Source organism: Dipteris shenzhenensis, chromosome 9, assembly GCF_047967505.1.
Source record: "Dipteris shenzhenensis isolate YYH24624 ecotype China chromosome 9, Dip_SZ_1.0, whole genome shotgun sequence".
NCBI classification, from domain to species: Eukaryota; Viridiplantae; Streptophyta; class Polypodiopsida; order Gleicheniales; family Dipteridaceae; genus Dipteris; species Dipteris shenzhenensis.
Window position 1 is genome coordinate 59,183,783 of NC_141604.1, and position 22,221 is coordinate 59,206,003.

The following is a 22,221-nucleotide window of genomic DNA, read 5'->3' on the forward strand; positions in this document are numbered from 1 at the left end:
CAGATTCAACCAAGTTTCTCACCTTTTGCTTCACCAGTGATATTAAAGAGGAAAAAGGATGATACGTTTTGCCTCTGTATAGATTACAGAGCATTGAATAATATCACTGTTAAGCACAGGTATCCGATGGCTCGGATTGATGATTTGCTAGATGCATTATATGGAGCCGTGATTTTCAGCAAGATAGATCTTAAGTGCGGTTATCATCAGATCCGGATTAGAGCCGAGGATGTGCATAAAACCGCTTTCAGGAGCAGGTTTGGTCATTATGAGTTTTTGGTAATGCCCTTCGGACTTACCAATGCTCCAGCGACCTTCGTCATGCTTATGAATGATTTACTACGTCCGTATATCGGAAAGTTCGTAGTACATTTTATTGACGATATCCTGATATTCAGTAAAAGTGTTACTGAGCATCGTGAACACTTAAGAGTAGTGTTCAGTACTTTGAGGAAAGCCAGTCTTTATGTGAATAAAAAGAAAACTATACTGTGTATGGTTAGGCTTGAGTACTTAGGGTTCATAATTACTCCACAGGGGGTAGAAATGGATCCGAAGAAAGTGGCTGCGATACTAACTTGGCCAATCCCTCAGAGTCTGACCGCGTTGCGATCATTCTTGGGATTTGTCCAGTTTTATAGAAGGCATATCAAAGGATATTCCGGAATAGTATCGCCCTTGACTGATCTGACCTCAGATAAAGTACCTTTTATTTGGAGACAGAATCAACAAGAAAGTTTTAACACCATAAAACAAGCCGTGGTCACAGGACCGGTGTTAAAAATAGTTGATCCCCAGAAACCGTTGTTCCTAGAAACCGATGCGAGTGGCATTGCGGTAGGAGCAGTTCTCCTTCAAGAGGGAAGGCCAGTAGCCTTTGAAAGCAAGAAGCTTTCTCCCTCTCAAAGGAATTGGCCAACTCATGAATTGGAGTTGTATGCTGTTATCCATGCTTTGAAAACATGGAGGCATTATTTGTATGGTTCAGAGTTTTATGTGGATGTAGATCATGATACTCTGAAACATTTTTGTAAACAACCTGACTTGAGGGGCTGCCAAGCTAGGTGGGCAGAGCTCATGCAGGAGTTTAATCTAACGATTCGGTACCGAAGAGGAAAAGACAATAAGGTAGCTGATGCGTTGTCTCGCATTATGCACAACCTGAGTTTCACGGTATTAGAGAGTGCTCTAATGACCGAGATCAGAGAAACTCAGAAGGTGGACGAGTTTGTCCAGAGCTTATGGCCTAAGGCTCATGTATTAAAACCCGGGGAAAATGAAAAGGATGACCTGGCATCCAGAAAAGGCCAAACTTATGCAAGATATACCATAAGGGATGGTATGCTAGTTAGAAATGGCAAGGTTGTAGTACCTGGTCAGAATGATCTCAGGCAGAGAGTCATTCGACAATGCCATGATAGCCCGTGTGCGGGACATCCAGGAGTCAAGAAGACATATGATCTCGTGAAGCGAGATTTCTTTTGGCCAAAGATGAAAAAGCATATTCATGAATATGTGACACGGTGTTTCTCGTGTCAGGTAAGTAAGGCCGAGCGGGTGAAGCCACCCGGACTTTTACAGCCCTTGGAAATACCACTAAGTAAGTGGGAGAGCATTTCCATGGACTTTATTGTAGGGTTACCTGCAACACAAGGAGGGTATAATTCTATCCTTGTGGTGGTTGATCGTCTAACCAAGATGGCTCACTTCATTCCGACTAGAGAGTCTGTTAGTGCCCCGCAAGTAGCGGATTTGTTTATTAGACATATATTTCGTCTGCATGGATTGCCTAGATCCATAGTGTCAGACAGAGATGTCAGATTTACCGGTCATTTTTGGACAGCGGTATTTGAGACACTAAGGACGGAGTTGGGAATGAGTAGTGGGGATCATCCTGAGACGGATGGTCAGACGGAGAGAGTCAACCAGACTTTAGAGGATATGCTGAGAGCATATGTGTCATTGAGGCAGCATACATGGGACAAGTGGTTGCCATTGTTGGAGTTTGCCTACAATGATAGGAAACACTCATCTACTGGGTTCAGTCCGTTTGAGCTGAACTATGGTTATAGACCAGCCAATCCGACTATAGTTGGAGTACCTCAGAAAGTACCTAGTGCCGCGAACTTTGTAGTTCAGATGCGGGAGATGCTAGCACTTGCGAGAGCTAATATCCGTCAGGCTATGGATAGAGCCAAGGTGTATGCGGATGAAAATCGGTCTATAAGAGTATTTGAAGAAGGAGAAAAAGTTTTTCTCAGAATTCCTTCGCACTCGAAGTCGTTGACTTCAGGAGAGTGTGCTAAGTTATCACCTCGATACTGTGGGCCGTGGTTAATTCTAAAGAGAATAGGCAGTGTAGCCTATAAATTAGAATTGCCACCGGGGTGTAAGGTGCACCCGGTTTTTCATGTTTCGCGTTTAAAGAAATTTTTGCATACAGGTGACTCACTAATCGAAGGTGTGGTTTTGTTTCAGGAGATAGAGGATATTGCAAGGCGCAAACCAACAAGAATCCTGGACCGAGGAACAATGCAAATACGAAATCGGAAGATACCCACGGTGTTGGTTGCATGGCATGGTCAGCCTCTATCGGAAGCTACCTGGGAATCCGTGTACCAGTTGCGGAGAGCATTCCCAGATTTCATCATCGAGGACGCTGATGCTTGAAGAGGGAAGGAATGTTATGCTCTAGTCGAGATAGCATGACCTCGGATAGATCGGTGGGCATTTTCTCTTAGATGGCCAACTTTTGTAATAATTAATGTGCGCAATTAAATGGTCAAGAGAAGTAACTGCCAAGGTCCTAGGTGAGGGCGTAATGGCATTGACTAGATAGTTCTAATAGGGCTAGGGCCTAGGTGCATCTAATGTGTAAATTGCCAAGGGGCAATTGTTTTAAAAGGGAACTCCAAGAGAGGGGTGAAAAAAGGATGCATCTAAGTAAGGGCCTAAAATGTGACATGTGGCTAAGAACTATCTAGGGAGATTGGGGTCTCAAGGATAAGGATGAGAAAAGAATAACGAAAAATTGACGTAATGAGACGACTCCTACCTTGAGAGTTTGGCTGGGTGGATATACGAGTTGCCAACGCCCCTGACTACATGAATCTACGTAATAAGTTTTAGGGAATCTGTAACACTACGCGCGTGACTACATGAATCTACGTAATAAGTTTTAGGGAATCTGTAACACCAAGCCTCTAGAGCTATCCTTGTCTCCTCTGGAGTTTTTGTCTTCTGCAGAAACAGATGATTGGAATCACTAATATGGACCTTAGATCAATCTCTCCAACAGAATTATACCATTAAATTTCAAAGCTGAATATATATAAGCATAAATGCAATGACAGCACTACTCATAAAGATGAAACGGTAGAAACACATTAAAAAACCATTGCATGCTTATTGTATTAATGTAGCGCAATGACATTTATTAACCAGCTTTTCTATGCTGAGAAGGTTGTTTTTTTGAAGTTACAAAGTATTTATGGGGAAAACACAACAAAATCTCACACTAGTTCCAATGCCGATAGTTTCTTTCTTTTTCAAAGAATCTATTAATAAATTCCTTAGTGACACGGACACCGAGGAAAATACAAGTCCCCCTTGATATCAAAGCTACAAGGATGTCCCCTTGGCTGGCCACTCTATGGGGATTACTTCGTACAAAGGGCTGAACAAATAGCCACTCTGTTGGTTTATAATGTCATATTGTACCACCATCTATGAAATGAAGGAAAGGGCATGGCTCCCATATACTGATGAAAGCCTCCCTCCTGCGCATAGCACAATCTGAGTCTCCCTGGAGCCTATACTATCCCCCTCTGAGAATATGAATGGTATCTAGCCAAATGTGGGCCAATGTCTCCAAGGCTGATGTGGTCTGCTGCTCTATGGCCTGCTTGCACCTAGCTGTCAACATGTACCAGGCAACGATGCTCACTATCAGCTCTCATCTATGATGGTGTCTAGGTATGCATGAAGGGTAGCTCTTGTCCTACCAATCTGAAGGACAAACTCCCCTGAATGTCCTCGTACCCACAAGTAGATACTTCGTAGCTCAAGCCACTGCTCCCTAGGTCACCACTGTCGCATCCCGAATCCTAGTGGAGACCATCCTCAAAACTCTTCTTCAAAGCTCTTGTGCTAGTGGGTGATCCCAAATGCAATGCCTCTAAGACTCCTTCGTGAAACCAATCGTGAGCATGTAACTGGAAAACGACCAAACCCAAGGCATGTGCCCACTGCAAGGGTTCTATATGCGTCAACTGCCAAAGGAAGTGGGAGATCCTCGTTGGCTTGTAATAGTCCTCGAGCCTGCACCAAAAATCCTCAACAAGCCTCCAAAGAGTCCTCGTTTGTGCCACTGCACTGCTGCGGTTGGTATGCCATCAATCCTCCCGATCTAAATAGCTGGGAAAAAAAATATCGAGGCCATCTTGAATGAAAGAGTCTCTACGAAACCCCTCTCCTAGGTCCCAATGAATCCTTCGTAAGGGTCTCATTTCCAACCACCAAGCCGCCTCCTTTGTTGCGCATAGAGCTGTATCATTATACAACCTCCTCTGATACTGAGCTACTATTCTGGCCCTCTGAGGTGTACATCCTCCAAAGTCCTCCATTCTGAGCACGTGTCTGCATCCTACCGTCGTCTTGCACCATAAATGTTAAAGAAGACTGACTTAAGTATCCACCGCCAATACCAAGATCTCATGCCTCATAAAATACCCAAGCCATAAAGGAGCCCATACAACAAATGGCTCCTCCAATCCTCAGAGCATGCACAATCTCCTTTATCATGGTCTGCGATCCTCTGAGCCCTTGAATTCTCTATCTCAATGCAAGTGGGAGCAACTCCGTGAAAAAAAAAAGCACTCTCCCACTATGCTAGCCGTGGTCTGAGAGAAACCTGCCCAACAAAGGTTGGGTCTCTGCCCAATGGTATGTTCAGACAGCAAACCGATAAGATCGTTGAAAAGGAGAGGCTGTCGCCTCCTCTCTTCAAACAACATGGGATGCTTCAGAAAAAGTGTCTCATTCTGCATCCCAAGCCCTACGAATAGCTACAGTAAATCTCACCTCTTAGCTCATATCCAAGCGAGTTGCCCTCATCCTAGAAAAAATCGCCTAGTACTGGACTCCCAAGCGTCTCCCAACTCTGGCAGGATCTCATGAAGTTTGTAAAGGAGTAGTTCCTTCCACGGCATACTGCCAAGCAACATGCCTCAGATAATGACTTTCACAAGCAACGCTCTGCTCTGGAGCCCTGAGTCCACAATGCCTAACCCTCCTTTGGAGCTTGGCTGAATAATGACATTCCAAGCCATCCCCTCTTGACCACATGAAGTTTTGATGAGTCGCTTAGCCTGGCCATTGGATGATCCAGCAAGAGGCTATGTACCACATAGTAGCAAGCAAAACCTGGTTGACAACCACTACTCTACCTACCAAGGATAGCCTAGCTGAGCTTTAATGCAAGAACTTTCTCTGAATGCTCAGGAATAGCTGTGCCAATTACTTCTCAAATGCGTTGACCAGGCTCCAGCCCTACATGGCAATCCAAGTATTGCCCTGCAATCCCTTTAAGTACCTAAGTAAAATGTCCATACGGTCTCTAGTCAAGGTGTGGTAAATCACTGATTAAAACCCCGTAGGACTTGTGCCAATTAATAAGAGCTCCCCAAGTGAGGCAAAACACCTCCATTGCTAAAACAAATGCTCTGAAGTTGTCTACCCTTCTATCAAGATACACTGCCATATCATCTACAAGCCAAACTGCCGACCAGTCACAGAACTCCTGCCTCTACCGGCCTGATATACATGTTGTCGTACAACCCGCATTACCCTTCACACCTGCTATTATACCAGCTCAAGTACCTTTACAAAGCTTGACCTAACAATAGATCTATGTGCTGCCATGTGGCAGCCAATCTACTGGCCACATGGCAGCCCTAATCTTTCCATGTATGTCCCATCTAGTATAATAATCATACTCCCCCATGTTCTCCTCGTATGAGGGTTCACAAGTGGGGAGGTGACCCTCAGATTCCAACATACCATAGAATGCCTTGTATGGAGTTTTTCCCTCAATCGCCTTAGTTTTTACCCTCTTGAAGATGTGAGCTGCCACATGGACTGCCTCATCCCAAAAGGATCTAGAAAGCTTCTCCCCCCTTAGTATACAAAGCCCCATCTCTCTGACTACTCCATACTTCCTTTTTGCAACCTTACTCTGTTAGGATGTGTGTGGAGTCGTCAACTATCTCATGAACCCTTCTTTCTTGCCCTAGGCATTACAAGCCTCTAAACTGTGAACTCTCACTCTCTACCAGTTTGCAGTGTTTTTACTCTCTTCCCTGACCCTGGCTGTCACAAGGACGTGAATTTATGGGAATTTGATTTGCGACCCCCGTAAGTTGCATGTGATTGCCTTGGGCCTCTGGGGCACGGAAGTCTGGCCATGTGTGCGGGACTTGGGGAATTAAAATCCCTAGTGGGCCCTTGGAAATTGTGAATGTGCAGGCCAATTACTAATCAATTCATTCCTAGGACCAATGTGTCCAACAAAGGAGAAAAAGCGTGGTGCAATTAATATTTGCTATTTTTAGCACGAGACTCCAAAAACAGTAGAGGACACATGTTTGGCATGTAGGAGGCCAAATTCAAGCCAGGAATAGAGAGAAGAGGAGCTGCAATTTAGGCTAGAGGGTCTCTAGATCTTGGCGACCTGTTTCCTGGCTGAGTTTTGGTCTTCTGTTGCTGGTGGTGACCTCCACAAAGCTGGGCGACCTGTTTGGAGGCTATGCCTGCTGCTGAAAGCTGACGAGGAAGTGTTCTGAATTATTTGCAGGCTGGTTTTGCTGTTTTATGGGCCTCAAAAGTGCTGGGAATTCCTCTACAGGCTGATTTCTCTGATTTCCGGGCTCCATGAGAAGAGGAGATCCATCTTGTTGCTTTTCGGGTTGAAAGAAGGCTGCAGAAAGTGGGGCGAACTGATTCCTGGCTGATTTCTGTCAGTTGCTGTTGATTTCGGGGCCTTTTCCAAATGGGGCGACCTGTTTTGGAGCTGCCTTTGGGCTGCGCCAGGACCAAATCATCTGTTCTTTGTTGGATTCAGAGCTTTCCCGTTCAAACAACCTATTCCTATGGATTCTGGGTAGAGAACCGCTAGTTTTGCATGCTTTTGCCATTCTCGGACCGGTTGTTGGCTGGTTATTGCCTTTGGTATTGTTTCCAAGTAGAGGAAGGCTGATTGATGCTATTGGGCAAAGGCCAAGGTAACCACAAATAGGGGCGACCTGTTTTGGACTAAGTTGCAGGAAACGTCAAGGAAAATAGGGAAACGCCCTTTCCCTACGTTTCCTAAAGCTTGACGTTTCCGAAACGTGGAAACGCCTTGAAAACGCCAGCTCTTACGTGCAGCGCTGGTCCACCAAAAAATGGCTAGTGGTCTCCACCAACGATTAGTCAGTGGCTCGCCTGTGGTCGTCAAGCTCTCTGACAACGCTCTTGTGGCGATGAAGACACACCACATATCGTTAGACAGACCTTGTGGTGATGAACGATGGTGCATGCAAAGCTTGTGGTGATGAGCAACGAGGCTAGCGATGAACCTTCGTCCACCATATGTTGCTCTAACGGAACAATCCACCAACATTTCAGTGGTTTGCATGCGTGTGTAAAGACATTCCAAATTGGAATGCATGCGGGCATCTTTATAAGCGCCTTGCGTAGTCTATCGCACTCCATCGTTGGGTATGAAGCCGCTCAAGTATCGTACTCGAGCATTGGTCAATGATTGCTTGAAGTTCGCATGCCCTTGCTTTTTGTGGCATTGCAATTGTAGTTCGCAAGCCCCTGCTTCATTCGACAAACGATGCTACTACAACTATTCTGCATTCCATGGTCAGGCTGCTATCGGGTTCCGTCAGAATTTCAATGTGGTTGTAATGATTGCTATTAGTGACGCAGGCTTCTATTTCGTTCAATGTTTGTGTAGTCTTGACAATTGCCATTGGCTTCGGTCGTTGTGCAGGTGCACGTCCTTATCTCGCTAGAGCACCCTGTTTCTTAGAATACCAGCATTCTCTCTCTCTCTCTCTCTCTCTCTCTCTCTCTCTCTCTCTCTCTCTCTCTCTCTCTCATATATACATTTACTTGGGGGTCATCTTCTCCGCCCCGATCGTCACGATAAGACCAACGATGCAGGCCAGACTGAGTAGGGGATACGCCTCACTGGCTCGACTAGAGAGACAGTGCTTCCACTCCCACTTCTAGGACCCTCGGACCAAGGCTCTTCTCTTCGACTCCTTGGTCCAACTAGCCAGTATTTATGGCAGCCCTTGTTGGGTACCTGGCATGTCAGAGATAGAGTGGACACGGGTGGAGCACTTGCAGATCCTCATGCTCTCACGGATGATCCAAGGGAAACCATCTGTACCACATCACATCATTCAGGCCGAGTTTGGTGCTTCTCCACTCTAGCTAGATGCAACCTTTCAGACCATCACATATCTACACTGGGTTAGATCATATGGGGACTGCACATCAAGGAGACAGAGGTTGCCATGGTTGACTCTCGATTCCTCCATGAGCTTGGCAGCAGAGGGAGACAAGCGATGCTGGTATGCACAGACTCACAGATGGTTTGTGAGACTAGGGTTTCACATCGATAGGATACCTCCTTTTCAGTACAGTTTAGATGCCCCTCCGGTACTCCCACCCACCATCCCGATCGGGCCACACACCAACCAAGTCATTTGAGAGGATCTCCTGTAGCTACACACCTTTAGAACCTAGTTGGAGCCGAGGGAGCTTCCAGTGAAGCTGAGTTTCTACAGAGATTATTGTCTTCGTATTTCGGAGGAGGGATTCATCACACCACCGGGATACACTGAGTTTCATATGCCTCACTACGGATCTCCATCGGACAGTTTCAGGTATCATCACATCGCCTCCGCATAGAGAGCGGCAAAGCAGAGAGGATCCCTAGGGAGCATCACATATGCATATTGTGCGACTGTCAGGAGGTTGAGTCGGAGGAGCATTTTATTTTCAAGTGCCTAATGTACTACGAGATCCGAGGTCGCTACCACTGTCTCATCAGAGACGGCTCCGGGCTCCTTTCCAAATTCCTCGCCTACCTAGATCAGAGATGTCTCGCGGCCTTCATTCATCGAGAGTGACGTTGATCGTCCAGTCTCTAGCCGCAGACGTGACATAGAACTCGACCCGACGACCGCAACACGACACACGAGACATCGAGGGGACACACAGATCACTCTGGGGGACCTCCCGTCATTGTTTAGACCCGAGATACGTCCCACAGGAGTCACAGTGGCTCTGGTCTTGCGTCGAGCATCCTCCAGGAGATCAAGACACACGACACCCCTTGACGGACGCCAACGTCCCATCACCGGCTATGCACCAGCCAAGACGACATGACATACGGAGGATTCCGCTCCGCTCCAATCTTTTCATTGTCACACCCAGATGTATTTGATCATGTATAATCAGACTTACGATTCAGCACGGGTGATGATGCTCGTTTTAGTAGCTACACCCTTACTGTGATTTGTATCAAGTTTTCTTTCAGTCTCATAAACCCATTGGTCTTCCGAAGACTCTAATAAATTTTCTTTCTTTCTTTCTTTCTTTCTTTCTTTCTCTCTCTCTCCAGAATTCTTCTTTAGCCCTTTCATTCCTTTCTTTCCTCCCTCTTCATGAACGATGGCGCCAATGACGACAATCTGCAGTGCTTCTGTATGCATTGTGTGCCGAGAGATGTGATATTTTCTCAGTGCACCTGCCCACTCAAGCTCGCTTCTACTCTCTCCCTTGACGATGCCATCCGTCAAAGGGCACTCAACTCCAAGCATAAGCTTTATTTGCACCCTTTAGTGGTATTGCCCGTTGTACCAACGACTTGAGGCTGCTAGCTTGGGTAAGAGGCGAAGAAGGCGTTTACAAGATTCGTTGCATGCTTTGGTTGGCTGAGGATACAAGATTGCCTAGGGATTGGATGCCGTTCACCGTTTGAAGTTGAGCAGGGAATTACAGGGTGGGCTGGACGGGAAGTCTGAGGGCGTTGGTTTGCCTATAGAGCAGCTTCCCAGAGACCTTTGTAATCAACCTCTTGGCTTCAAATGAATGTTAAATAAATACCGCAAGGGGCGCCAGTGTTTGGGGCCAATCGGTGTCTTTGTTTTTTAGTAGGAGCGCTCTAGCTCCCCTGTGATTTGTGGTGTGGCACAAATTTATTTGTCTATTTACTGTATATGCTGTATTTACGTTGATCCTACGACCCTTTACGTTGTTGAGGCTGGTTTCAGTGGTTCCATTGCTGGGATCCACCTAACTTCTTCAAGAGGGGAGCCTGTGGCTGGGTGCAAGTCCAATGAAGAAGACAGCATACTATTCAATAAATATGTCACACAGGGAGAGATTCGTGAGTCTTACTAAGGAGCAGCAGCAGATGTCTCAATCTCTCGGAGGGACCCATGCTGCAAGAGAGGACACCCAGCATGTTGCAAAGCATCAGGATGATCGGATGGATGCGGAGGATATGGAGCTATTCAAGGCACAGAGGCAGAGCTTTGTGAGTGCTTTCACGCAGTTCACACAGGATCCTCGCTTCCAGAAGACGATGAACTCAGATGCGCAACCGAACAAAAGGAAGCCGGATGATGGGGATAGGGATGTTGGAGCTAACAAGCGACCCCATGTCACTTTTCAGGATCAACCCTCTCAGATCCCTTATGGTCAGCAGTAGTTCAACACAGGTCTCAAGGTAATAATTCTCAGTCCATGGTTTCCGGACAGCAGGGAGTTTTGGCAAAGTCGGTTCAGCCAGGCTATTTTGGTGAAGGGTCAGTGTTTCAGGCTATGGTCAGCCCTCAAGCCCAATTTTCGGGGGGGACGAGCATTTTCCGAGCGAAATCTTCCGAGCGTTTGAGCGAAGGAAAAAAAAAGCTTCCAACTATGCAAAAATATGACAAAAATGGATCAGAAGAAAACATAGTTTCACTTAGAAATATGAAAAGTATTATAGGAATGCCTATTTTATACACGAATATTTATGTGAATCTTTGGGAATGGTGAGAGCATAATGGGATGGCTTTTGAAGAAACCCACATGTAGAGTAGACTTCTCTATGAAAATTCCCTTATGATCCTTCTTACAACTTTTTACTTAATAGGGGGTAACATTGAAAAACTCTCTCACCCTATCTTCATGAAACAGTTTCTCCGAAGAAAACTCATTGAAGCAAGCCATCAAGGTAGTTTCGCCAGCGAAATCCCTTTGAACAAGGTCTTTCAAGGTAGTTTCGCTGGCGAAACTACCTTAGACAGCACTTTTAAAAGTGACATAACTTTCACATCCAATGTCCAAATATAGTCATTCAGCCAGTCAAATTGATCGGAAAACCCCATTTGAGCACATCTATGGGGTTATATTTTGGAAAACCTTGCATATATAGTATTAAATATTACATGTATTTTATGAGAGTGATATATAAGCCCAAGTTAATACTTATTTACAGTAATTTAAACTTCTATAGAAACATGTCCATAAATATATTGTTATTAATACTATAAAAACACTTGAAAGATATTGCCATATGATATAAATGTGTTTAATAAGTAATTATTTATGTATAATATTATTATGTTGAGAGTGATTATGAGGGACGTTTCTTAAATGAATTATTTTTCAATACTTTTTTAAGGTAATAACAAGGGTATAAAGAGATGTCTATGAATAAGAAGATTTATGTTATGTAAAAATGAATGGGTGACTAGTTTGTATATTTTTATGATAAAGGGATCTAGTTCTAATGAAAATAAAAGTGTAAAAACCATGTTTCCTAAAGAAATACTATTTTTAAAATCTCTTGAAAAACACGCTCGTATAAACCTGCTCATAGGTTTTTGCTCGTAAAATTGACGCATCCATTTTCGGGTATGCCTACTAGTCAAACAGTTGTGTTTCAGCCTAATTCACAGCTATGCAAATGTTGGAGCAGCCCAAGGGATGCAAACAGGTATGCCTAACGCAGCAACAAGTAACCTTGCTTTGGGAAATATGCAAAATTCGGGTGCTGGTATGAATAGTACAGCTTTTCCTAATGCTGATAGTGTGGGGGATAGAGTGAGTGCTGCTGTCCCGTTTGTCTATACACCTGTTTATGACAATTTGGCACCTCAGAGGAAGTTGAAGGACTTTAAGGAGGCAGGTGCAACCGTGAAATTTGAGACATTCAGTGGGGTGCAAGAAAACTCAAGGCTTTGACCTTTTTGCAACAATTCGATGCAGCTTACACAGGAGGAAATTTCACAGGGTCATCTAAGATACGCCGGGCTGCTAGTTTTCTAAAGAGGAATGCACTTCAATGGTGGACCACTATGCTCATGCAAAACACTGCACCAAACACGTGGGTAGGGTTCAAGCATGTGTTTTCAGCCGCGTGGCTTACCACGACTTTTGAAGTTGACATTATGACTGCTTGGCATGAGCTGAATTCCATTATTTGCCGCAATTTAGAGGAGTATAACAGCAAGTATTGGGCGGCTTTGTTGCCTGTTAGCTCCTACTGGCTTGTTCCTTTCACTGAGCAGGTTGAGAAATATTGTTGCGGGCTGCCTAAGGAGTTGAGACTATTGCACGAAGACCCAAGTTTCTAATATGTCTCAACTTATCAAGAATGCTAGCACGGCTTATGCTTTGATGCAGGGGAAGACTTCGGGGTTCAAAGGTGGACAGAAGCAAGAAGCTAAGAAAGATGACACAGATAAGAAAACTGGATTCCAATTTTCCAAAATAGAGAAGAAGGCCAATCGTCATAAGGCTGCGTTTGTTGCAAGGAGGCGACAAAATAATAAAAAGGCATCTGAGTATTTGAGTAAAGAGGAGCGGAGAACTCTCTTTGAGGAAAAGAAGTGTTTCAAATGCATAGAGCCACGTCATATATCTCGAAATTGCCCACAGTGGAAAGAGGAGAAGGCTGAGGCAAGAAAAGGTGATCAAAAAGGGAAGAAACAGAAGACCATGGCTGGGTTGATGCCTGATGTGATCAGTGAGCAGCCCTAAGGTGAGGAAACTGAGTTATGCAGAACTTGGGATAAGGTTTGGGATCAAACAGCCCTTATTTGCTTTGATCTATGGCTAACCCGGAGCTCACTACTCCTGTCACACCTATTATAGGGAAGTTGCACGTGCATATCCAGTATTTTGTGGACAGCAAAGATTTTTACATTATGCCACTTGCAAGTTGTGATGTTTTGTTGGGTATGCCATGGATGCATTGTTGGGATGCGGTGATCGAAGCCAAGAAGAGAAAAAATACAATTTTGCATAAGGGGAAGACCCATGTAATTGACACGAAATTAAAAGGGGAGTCTGTCCCAGTTGTAACGGCTTCTGCCATTAATTCTATAATGAAAAATCATATTTCTGCATACATGGTTTTTGCTCGTGAGATACCCCCTGTAGATGAAGAGCATACTGTTTCCCGTTTAGAAAAGCAAAGGGCTGTTTTTCTAACTGAATTTTCAGATTGCTTTTCTAATGAGTTGCCTAGTGAGCTTCCACCAGAAAGGCCAGAGGACCATGGCATTGACATCATACATGGCAATAGTCCACCCAATAGACCACCTTACAGTGTTAGTGCGGCGCAACAACAAGAGATCATGAGTCAGGTAAATGAACTTTTGGAGAAGGGGCTGATTCAACCAAGTTCATCGCCTTATTGCTCTCCAGTTCTGCTGGTTCAAAAGAAGGATGGTTCTTGGTGTATGTGTATTGATTACCACGCCCTGAATAAAATCACCATTAAGAATCGCTTCCCTATACCCGAAATCGATGACATTCTGGATAGGTTGAAGGGGGGAGCTGTTTTCAGCCGCATTGATTTGAAAAGTGGGTACCATCAGGTTCACATACGTTCGGAGGATATCCATAAGACGGCGTTCAAGACTTCTTTTGAGTTGTATGAGTTTTTGGTTAAGCCTTTCGGACTCACTAATGCTCCTGCCACCTTCAATCGTATGATGGACAGGATCTTTCGAGACCACAAAGCCTTTGTGGGTACTTTCTTTGATGACATGATTGTATTTTCAAAAGATGAAGACGAGCATTGGGAGCATCTCACGATTGTGTTCGCTGAGCTCAGGAAGCAAACGTTGCTCATAAACCCCAAGAAGAGTGAGTTTTTCATGGCTGAGATTCATTTTCTGGAGCGTATTGTTTCCAAGGACGGGGTTCGTATGGATCCAACTAAAGTGGAAGCAATACGGAGTTGGCCACAACCAAAGAATTTGCACGAGGTTCGTAGTTTCTTGGGTTTGTGTTCCTACTACCGTCGTTTTATCCGTCACTTTGCAGAAATTGCAGCCCGTATGCATGCGCTTTCCAAGAAGGAGAGACCTTTCCAGTGGGCACAAGCGGAGAATGACTCTTTCGAGGAGTTGAAGCGCAAGCTTACAACAGATCCGGTGCTGATTTTACCAGACTTGAGGAAGTCTTTTCATGTGCATGCGGATGTTTGCAGTAAAAATGGTATTGGAGCTGTTCTCACACAGGATGGGCATCCTATAGCTTATGAGAGTCGCATTCTACAGCCAGCTGAGTTGCATTTATAGATTTATGAGAAGGAGATGTTGGCTGTCCTTCATGCTTTATCCACTTGGAAGCATTATTTATTGGGAGCTGATTTTACAGAGTACAGACGGATCATCAATCTTTGCGCTACTTCTTGACGCAGTCTAAGCTCTCCGAGAAGCACATGAGGTGGGCAAACTTCTTGTCCATGTTTCATTTTCAGATTGTACATGTGGAGGGCAAGAAGAATGTGGTTGCAAATGCCTTGTCCACGAAGCCACAAGTTTCAGCTATGACAATTGCTTATCACAATGGGTTGGATGAAATGAAGGATTTCTATGCGGAAGATGAGCAATTTGCTGAAATCTATGACCAGCTTATTAATGGACTACGGCACGAACATTATGTGTTTAAGGATGGGTTTATGATGATGCATGGCAGGTTATGTGTAGCTAAGCAACTAAGGCAAAAGGTCATGAGGGAATGTCATGATCCACCGTATGCAAGACATCGAGGTATTGATGCTACAGCTAAGGCAGCGGAGCATTTCTTTTATTGGCCTACACTGCGTCGCGATATTGATGAGTATGTCCGCACATGCCTAACCTGTCAAAAGGTGAAGTACGATGGCAAGAAGACTTCTGAACTGTTACATCCTTTGCCCATACGCGATGGACCATGGGAGAGCATAGCCATGGATTTTATTTTTGATTTGCCGAGGACACCTACAGGTAATGATGGAATATGGACAATCATTGATCGCTTCAGTAAGCAGGCGCACTTCATTCCTGTACAGAAGAAGATTGGGACAGATCATATGACGAAGTTGTTCATGCAGAATATCTTCAAGTATCATGGTATGCCAAAGTCCATGGATGAGATCCTTGTACCCGAGTAGATCCTAGCACATAGGGAAAGGAAGGTAAAAGGTAATGTTGTACGACGCTATTTGGTGAAGTTTTGTAACTATTCATCATTGCATACGAAGTGGATGGAGGAGGACGAGTTAGCAGATACTCCTCGGGTGTTACGGCTTTATCTTGAGGCTTTTCAGTTTTAGCCCACTTTACGTGGTACTCATTCAGGTTCAGCAGAGCGGCGGGTGTCTGTAGCATTACCTGATGCACAGGGGGGGAGTTTGCGCTTCCATTCTTGTTGTACAGACCCGCCCATGTATCTTAGAGGACACTTGGTGTTCCATTTTGTTTCACCCGAGGTACTGGTTGCTGACAATATCTTCGCTGTGACGGCCTCTATGATTGGTATCCTAGCCACTTGGTTTTGATGCATCTTATGTGCAATGTATTATGTATTTGTTACCTAGGCTCTACAGATACATATTCATTATTGGTTCACCTGTTGGCGGCATTGGTACGCTGTCCTTTCAGGTTTGGTTGGTCTGTTGGGTTCAGACTTGGTTGATCTATTGATGGCATTGTTGGCTGTATTTCAGATTTGGTTATTTTTCTATTTCAGCTTTGGTTATTTCATTTGCTCCATTGCTACTCTTTCTTTTTGTTTGGTTTGCAAGCAATCGAGGACGTTTGCCTTCTTTCAAGAGGGGGGTTTGTCACGAGGACGTGAAATTATGGGACTTTTGATTTGCAACTTTCGTAATTTGCGTGTGACTGCCTTGAGCCTCTAGGTGGGAAATCGAAATTCCTAGTGAGCCCTTCAAAATAGTAAATGTGCGCACAGTTACTAGGCAATTAATTCCTAGGGCCAAAGTATGCAACAGGGGGCCAAAAGAGTGGTAAAATTAAAAACTGCTATTTTAAGCACAGGACTACAAAAGAGGCCCAGTGCTCTTATTTTGGGTTCAGTTGGCCAAATCAGTTTCAGAAGGAGCCAGATCATCAGTTGTGACCTGCCAAAGCCTACCAGGAGCTGCTAGAGCAAAAATCGCAGATTCCCAAGAGCTTCAGGAGCCTGCCAGAGAAAAACGTCACCAGTCAGGGCCCGTACCAGCACATCCAGGACCTGCCAAAGGAAAACGCACCAGATCCAGGGCCTGTAGCAGATTGCGATTTCTGCCAAGGCTGTCTACTGCAAATTGTGATCTAGTTTCCAGGTTTTCCGAACTGTGCCAGATGACTGGGTCCTATTCTGGTACTGTTTCCAACTATTTCCGGGCTTCTACGGAGATTGCGATTTCTTTTCAGGAGTTTCCAGGCTGTTCAAGCTGTGCAGGGAAAATTGTGATTTCTTTTCTGGGCTGTCTAGGCTGTGCATGAAAATTGCGATTCATTTTCCAAGCTGTCCAGGAAGATTGCGATTTGATTCTGGTGGCTTCCGGGCTGTGCTAGCTGACTTTGGCAACTTTCCAAGTGTGGGTGTTCGCTTCTAGGCTGTTGTCGGGGCTGTGCCAGGGCAGAATCAGCTTATCTCTACAGGATCTTGGGTTTTCTAGCCAAGGTGACATTTCTTCTGTGGACTCAAGTAGAAGAGGGCTTGTCTTTGCTTGCTTTTGCTGTTCCCAGGTTAGTTGCCGGCTAGTTATTGCGTTTGGGTTTCTTTCCTCGCGAAGAAGGGTTGATTTATGCTGTTGGACAGTGGCCAGGGAGGCTATAGACTGTGGCAACCCGCTGGGAAGTACTTGGTTGTTTGATTGCACCAGAGTTCAGCTGTTGAGGGCTTTGTCTTGCAATTGTTCAGCCATGTTGGCTGGTTGGGCACTTGGATGTGCGATTGCGAGAGTGGTTCAGACAATGGATGCTATTGGGGTCTCTGTTGCATGCTTTGGTTGGCTGAGGATACAGGATTGCCTAGGGATTGGATGCCGTTCATCGTTTGAAGTTGAGCAGGGAATTACAGGGTGGGCTGGACGAGAAGTTTGAGGGCGTTGGTTTGCCTGTAGAGCAGCTTCCCAGAGACCTTTGTAATCAGCCTCTTGGCTTCAAATGAATGTTAAATAAATACCGCAAGGGGCACCAGTGTTTGGGGCCAATCGGTGTCTTTGTTTTTTAGTAGGAGCGCTTTAGCTCCCCTGTGATTTGTGGTGTGGTGCAAATTTATTTGTCTATTTACTGTATATGTTGTATTTACATGGATCCTACCACCCTTTACGTTGTTGAGGCTGGTTTCAGCATATTTGCCCATTTCATATGCTTCTCGGAGAGTTTTGTCTGAGTCTGGAAATATCTCAAACCTCGGTGATCTGTTTTAACAGTAAAATCTGCACCCAAAAGATAATGCTTCCATGTATGGATGGCATGAATTTCAGCCGGCAACTCTTTCTCATAGATTCCCAAATATCTGTCTGCATCCCAGAGTCTCCAGCTCTCATAGGCCTGATGCAATGCAGCCCCAACACATTCCCCACAAGCATCACAATCCACCTCGAATGACTGATACAAATCTAGAGGTATTAAGATTGGCTCTGTGGTCGGCTCTGTGGTCAGCCTCTCTTTGAGTGTGGTGAATGTTGTCTTTTGTGGAATTCCCCATCTGAAAGCGGCATTTTTCTTTGTAAGATCATGGAGTGGAGTGGCTATATCTGCAAAATGCCGGATAAATCTTTTGTAGTAAGAACACATGCCTAGGAAACTTCAAACTTCATGCACAATTTTCAGCTCTGGCCATTCCTGAATGGCACGGATCTTTGTCGGATCCATCCGTATCCCATCTTTGGATATTATATGCCCGAAGTAATGGATCTCTTCCAGAAAGAATTCACTTTTCTTGCTGTTTGCATAGAGCTGATGATTTCTTAGCTCTTGAAACACTGTAGCAAGATGATCCTTGTGCTCTTCTTCGGACTTCGAAAAGACAATAATGTCATTGAAGAAGGTACCAGTGAACTGTCTGTAGGGTCGGAAGATGCGATCCATCATCCTATTGAAAGTAGTTGGGGCATTAGTCAATCGAAAAGGCATCACCAAATATTCATACAACCCAAAAGTAGTGCAGAAAGCTGTCTTATGCACATCCTGAGGTTGTATCCTCACTTGGTGATAGCCACTCTTTAAGTCTATTCTGCTGAAAACTGAAGCTCCATTTAACTGATCCAGCACATCATCAATGCGCGGAATAGGGAATCTATTCTTGATGGTCATTTTGTTCAATGCGCGGTAATCGACGCACATATGGAATGAGCCATCTTTCTTCTGTACTAGCAGTACAGGGGAACAAAAACGATAAGAACTGAGCTGAATCAGCCCCTTGGACAACAAGTCCTGCACCTGAGTCATAATCTCCTCTCACTGAGTTGCACCAACTCTGTATGGGGGCCAATTGGGTGGCTCACTGCCAGGAATGAGTTCTGTACCATGATCCTCAGGTCTGTCAGGGGGTAACGCCCCTCGCAAAGCGTCAGAAAAACAATCTTTAAAAATTTCAAGAAACTAAAATTTATTCTGATCTGCCTCACTTATTTCAGCATGCATTTCCATCTCTCTCTCTTTTACAAAATCCATGTAAGCTGAAACTGCGGACTTTATTTCTTTTCCAACATAACTACTTGATATAATGGAAATAGTTTCCCCTCTATTCCTAGCAACCACACCATGTACTTTGCCCCTATGTACAAACTCGAGCACTCTCTCAGGAAGAGTCAACTTCACTGCCTTGCGATGGAACCAAGGCATACCCAAGACTACATCATGATGTTTTAGTGGAGAAATGAAGAAGTCTTCCTGATCCACATAACTCTGTACATGAAGACGGAGCTTCCCTATCAAGGGAGTAACTGGCACAAGGTTCCCACAGAACATCTCGTCGGCATCTAGAGCCCTGCCCAACTCCTTCGTCCTTATTCCTAGCCTCAAGGCTAGATCCTCTGATCCTCTGGGTTTGAAACATGACCCAAAATGTCAGGAATTCCTCCTGCTATTGACTTGTGCCGTCCCCATGGCTTCTCTGCCTCTTTTCCCTTCGGAGTTGAAGGCTTTTCTGGGCACTAGGCAGCCACATGCCCCTCTTTGCCGCATCTGAAGCATCTACCCTCTTTCCTGAAAGTTTCAATCTGTTCAGGGGTAAATTGCGGTCTTCCCTTATAGGGCTTTTGTACCTGGTTTCCCCTCGGCTTTTGAGGCTGCAATCCCCTCTTCTGAGCCTTGGGAAACTCTCTTGTTTCAAACATGGGGGTCACTGGCTTTTTATCCCCCGGTATCCCTGCCTGTAGTGAAGGCACACTAGTAGGATCTTGCATGTACACGAGACTAGCCACATTGGCCAAATGCATAAGATCTAATATTTCTTTAATATCTTTAGTGTTCACTTGGGCCTCTATCTTTGGAGTGAGTCCGGCCCAGTACTTCTTGAGTTGAGTCATGTCAGAAATTTTCTTGAAAGGCGAAACCTGCAAGTATGCGTCCCAAAATTTCTGGTTGTAAGACTCAACTGTATCTTGTGCTTCCATATGAATGCTCTCCCAACCAAGAAGGACATGATCCCGAAACTGTTTGGGAATAAACTGTTTATAGAAAGCTTTCTTGAAGTCCTTCCATTTCTTGAGGGCTACATAGTTGGCTGTTTTAGCTATCCACCATGCACTGGCTGTACCAGTCAAGTGCAAACCAACCATAGACGCTTTGAGAACTCACTGAAATTTTACAAGCTGAAGGCAGCATCAAACTGCCTTTTCAACTTGGCCATATTGGCCATTGTAAGTGGCAAATCTTACTGACTTCCCACCATCTTTAAATTCTTTAGTCTCTGCCTTCCTGCTGGACTTCTTCTTCTTCTTCTTCTTCTTCTTTGGCTCTGAAGATCCAGAAGAAGGAGATGATGTTGAGGATGAAGAGGTAGAGCTAGAAGATGAAGACGAACTGGATGAACTATGATGATGCTTCGCCTTTTTCTTCTTGGGAAAAGGACCTGCTCTTTTCCTCTTTTTGCCCACCACTTCTTCCTGATCTGCTCCAGAGGGAGGCTTTTTTGGCTTTTCCTCAAAAAGAGGTTGTACCATCCTGCGAAAGAAGGGATCGCTTGTTGCCTCTCCCAACTGAGTAATCAACTCTCTGTAGGCATTCTCTTTATTTATCTGTATAGCCTCAGCCTGCTGTACCTGATCAGACTCTGCCATTCCCTCATGGGATGATTGGGCATGCTGCTGTGAAGCCATCTCTGCAACTTGTCTGAGATCTGCAAACTCTCACACACACGGTGTATGCAACTGATGCACTCAGCCTTTGCTTTTCAAAGAGAAAATACCTCAACAAGAGGTGTATTTCATTCACACTTGTGCCAGTACAAGCTATCAACTCAAGGCATGAACTCAAAACTGTGTGCCCCTTTTCTGGCTACTGCAAATGACATTCACAATGCATCTGTTTTCCCCTTTTTCACTGCTCAAAGGCATGCATGTTCTTTACTTGTGCAAATCTCTGATTTTTTTGCTTTTTCTGTTACTTTTCTGACAGAAAAAAGTCTGACAGGTAGGTGGAAACTGATGGCCAGAATTGTCTCTGCGACTGTCTCTTTTTTTTTTCTTTTCTTTTTGAAACAGTAACTGGATGAGTAATCGACTAGTTACACTAACCAGACTAGTACTGTTCTGGTCGGTTAGAAGAACAGTCTAGTTGGTCTGTAACTAGACCACTGACTGAACTGAACTAGGTACAGTCTGGTTAGACTAGTCTGGTTGGGTCAAGTTAACTAGGCCTCTAACCAGTTCACTAACCAAGGTTAAGTTAGATTAACCCATGGTCTGCCACATTGACAAATTTGTCCACCTCAACTGTCTCCCATGTCAGCATGTGTGTATGCCACGTGTCAGGGCCATGTCAGCATCTAAGCTGGCTGCCACGTGTACTGCCATGCCAGCACCACACGTGAGTATGCCACGTCATCTGTGTGCCACGTGTCTGCTGACCTGCCATGTCATCTTTGCTGCCTGGCTGGGCACCACGTCAACGTAGCCTAAGGTTGAGAAAAATTCTGGCAAAGTTCCAAGGTTGTCACGGACTTCCGTCAGCGTCGCAAAACAGCGATGAACAACTTTGCTCGCATCTATTTCACGACGAACACCTCGAAAGCTCTTCTCTTGTGGTTCACCAGTCGACACCCTGTGCTTGCCAACCATCAGTGCACGCGTGAGAATATTCCTTTGGGGTCGTCAGCGCAGAATTCGCCTTCGCAAAACCTCCACGCTACCAGAAACTCCAAACAACGTTGAAAGATCTCTCCAGGTCCTTTTGGTCGTTCAGCGTCGTGAGACTACCCGGAGATGCATGCCAAGGTAAGCGTCACGTGAAGAATTTACTTCACGGAGAGGCATGTTGCTGTGTGGAGATCTCCGTCGTCCAGCTCTTCATCAGATGCACAAGTCTCTAGTGAAGGCGTGTCTACACCTTCACGACGCCTGACCACATATTCACACCCCCAAATCTCTACCTGCATCACAATTTCTTGTGGAGTTTTCTTTTTGCACGCAGCCCATACTTGATCGTCACAGCTACAAAGAGTTGTGAAGCCATGCTCTGATACCAATGCAATCTTCTCGCTTTTTCACAAACTTCTTACTGATGCAATCTTTCTGCTCTTTGCAATCTTACGAACAGCTCCATCGCTATTTCTTTACTCTCTCTCTCTCTCTATCTATCTATCTATCTCTCTCTCTCTTTCTCTCTGTTGGAAAATCAACCCTTCTTAGTACCTGCAACAATTAATTGTTAGCGC

At 44.9% G+C, this 22,221-nt stretch overlaps 1 protein-coding gene across 1 annotated transcript in view; it reads right to left on the bottom strand.

The window, feature by feature from the left end:
• Positions 1-3,111: 3,111 nt before the first annotated feature.
• LOC147898916 (endonuclease III homolog 1, chloroplastic-like) overlaps positions 3,112-22,221 on the bottom strand; it is a 67,222-nt gene continuing 48,112 nt past the window's right edge. The window contains exon 8 of the mRNA XM_087379248.1: positions 3,112-3,240. Coding sequence (XP_087235374.1) covers positions 3,112-3,240 — 129 coding nt within the window. The remainder of the gene's footprint in view (positions 3,241-22,221) is intronic.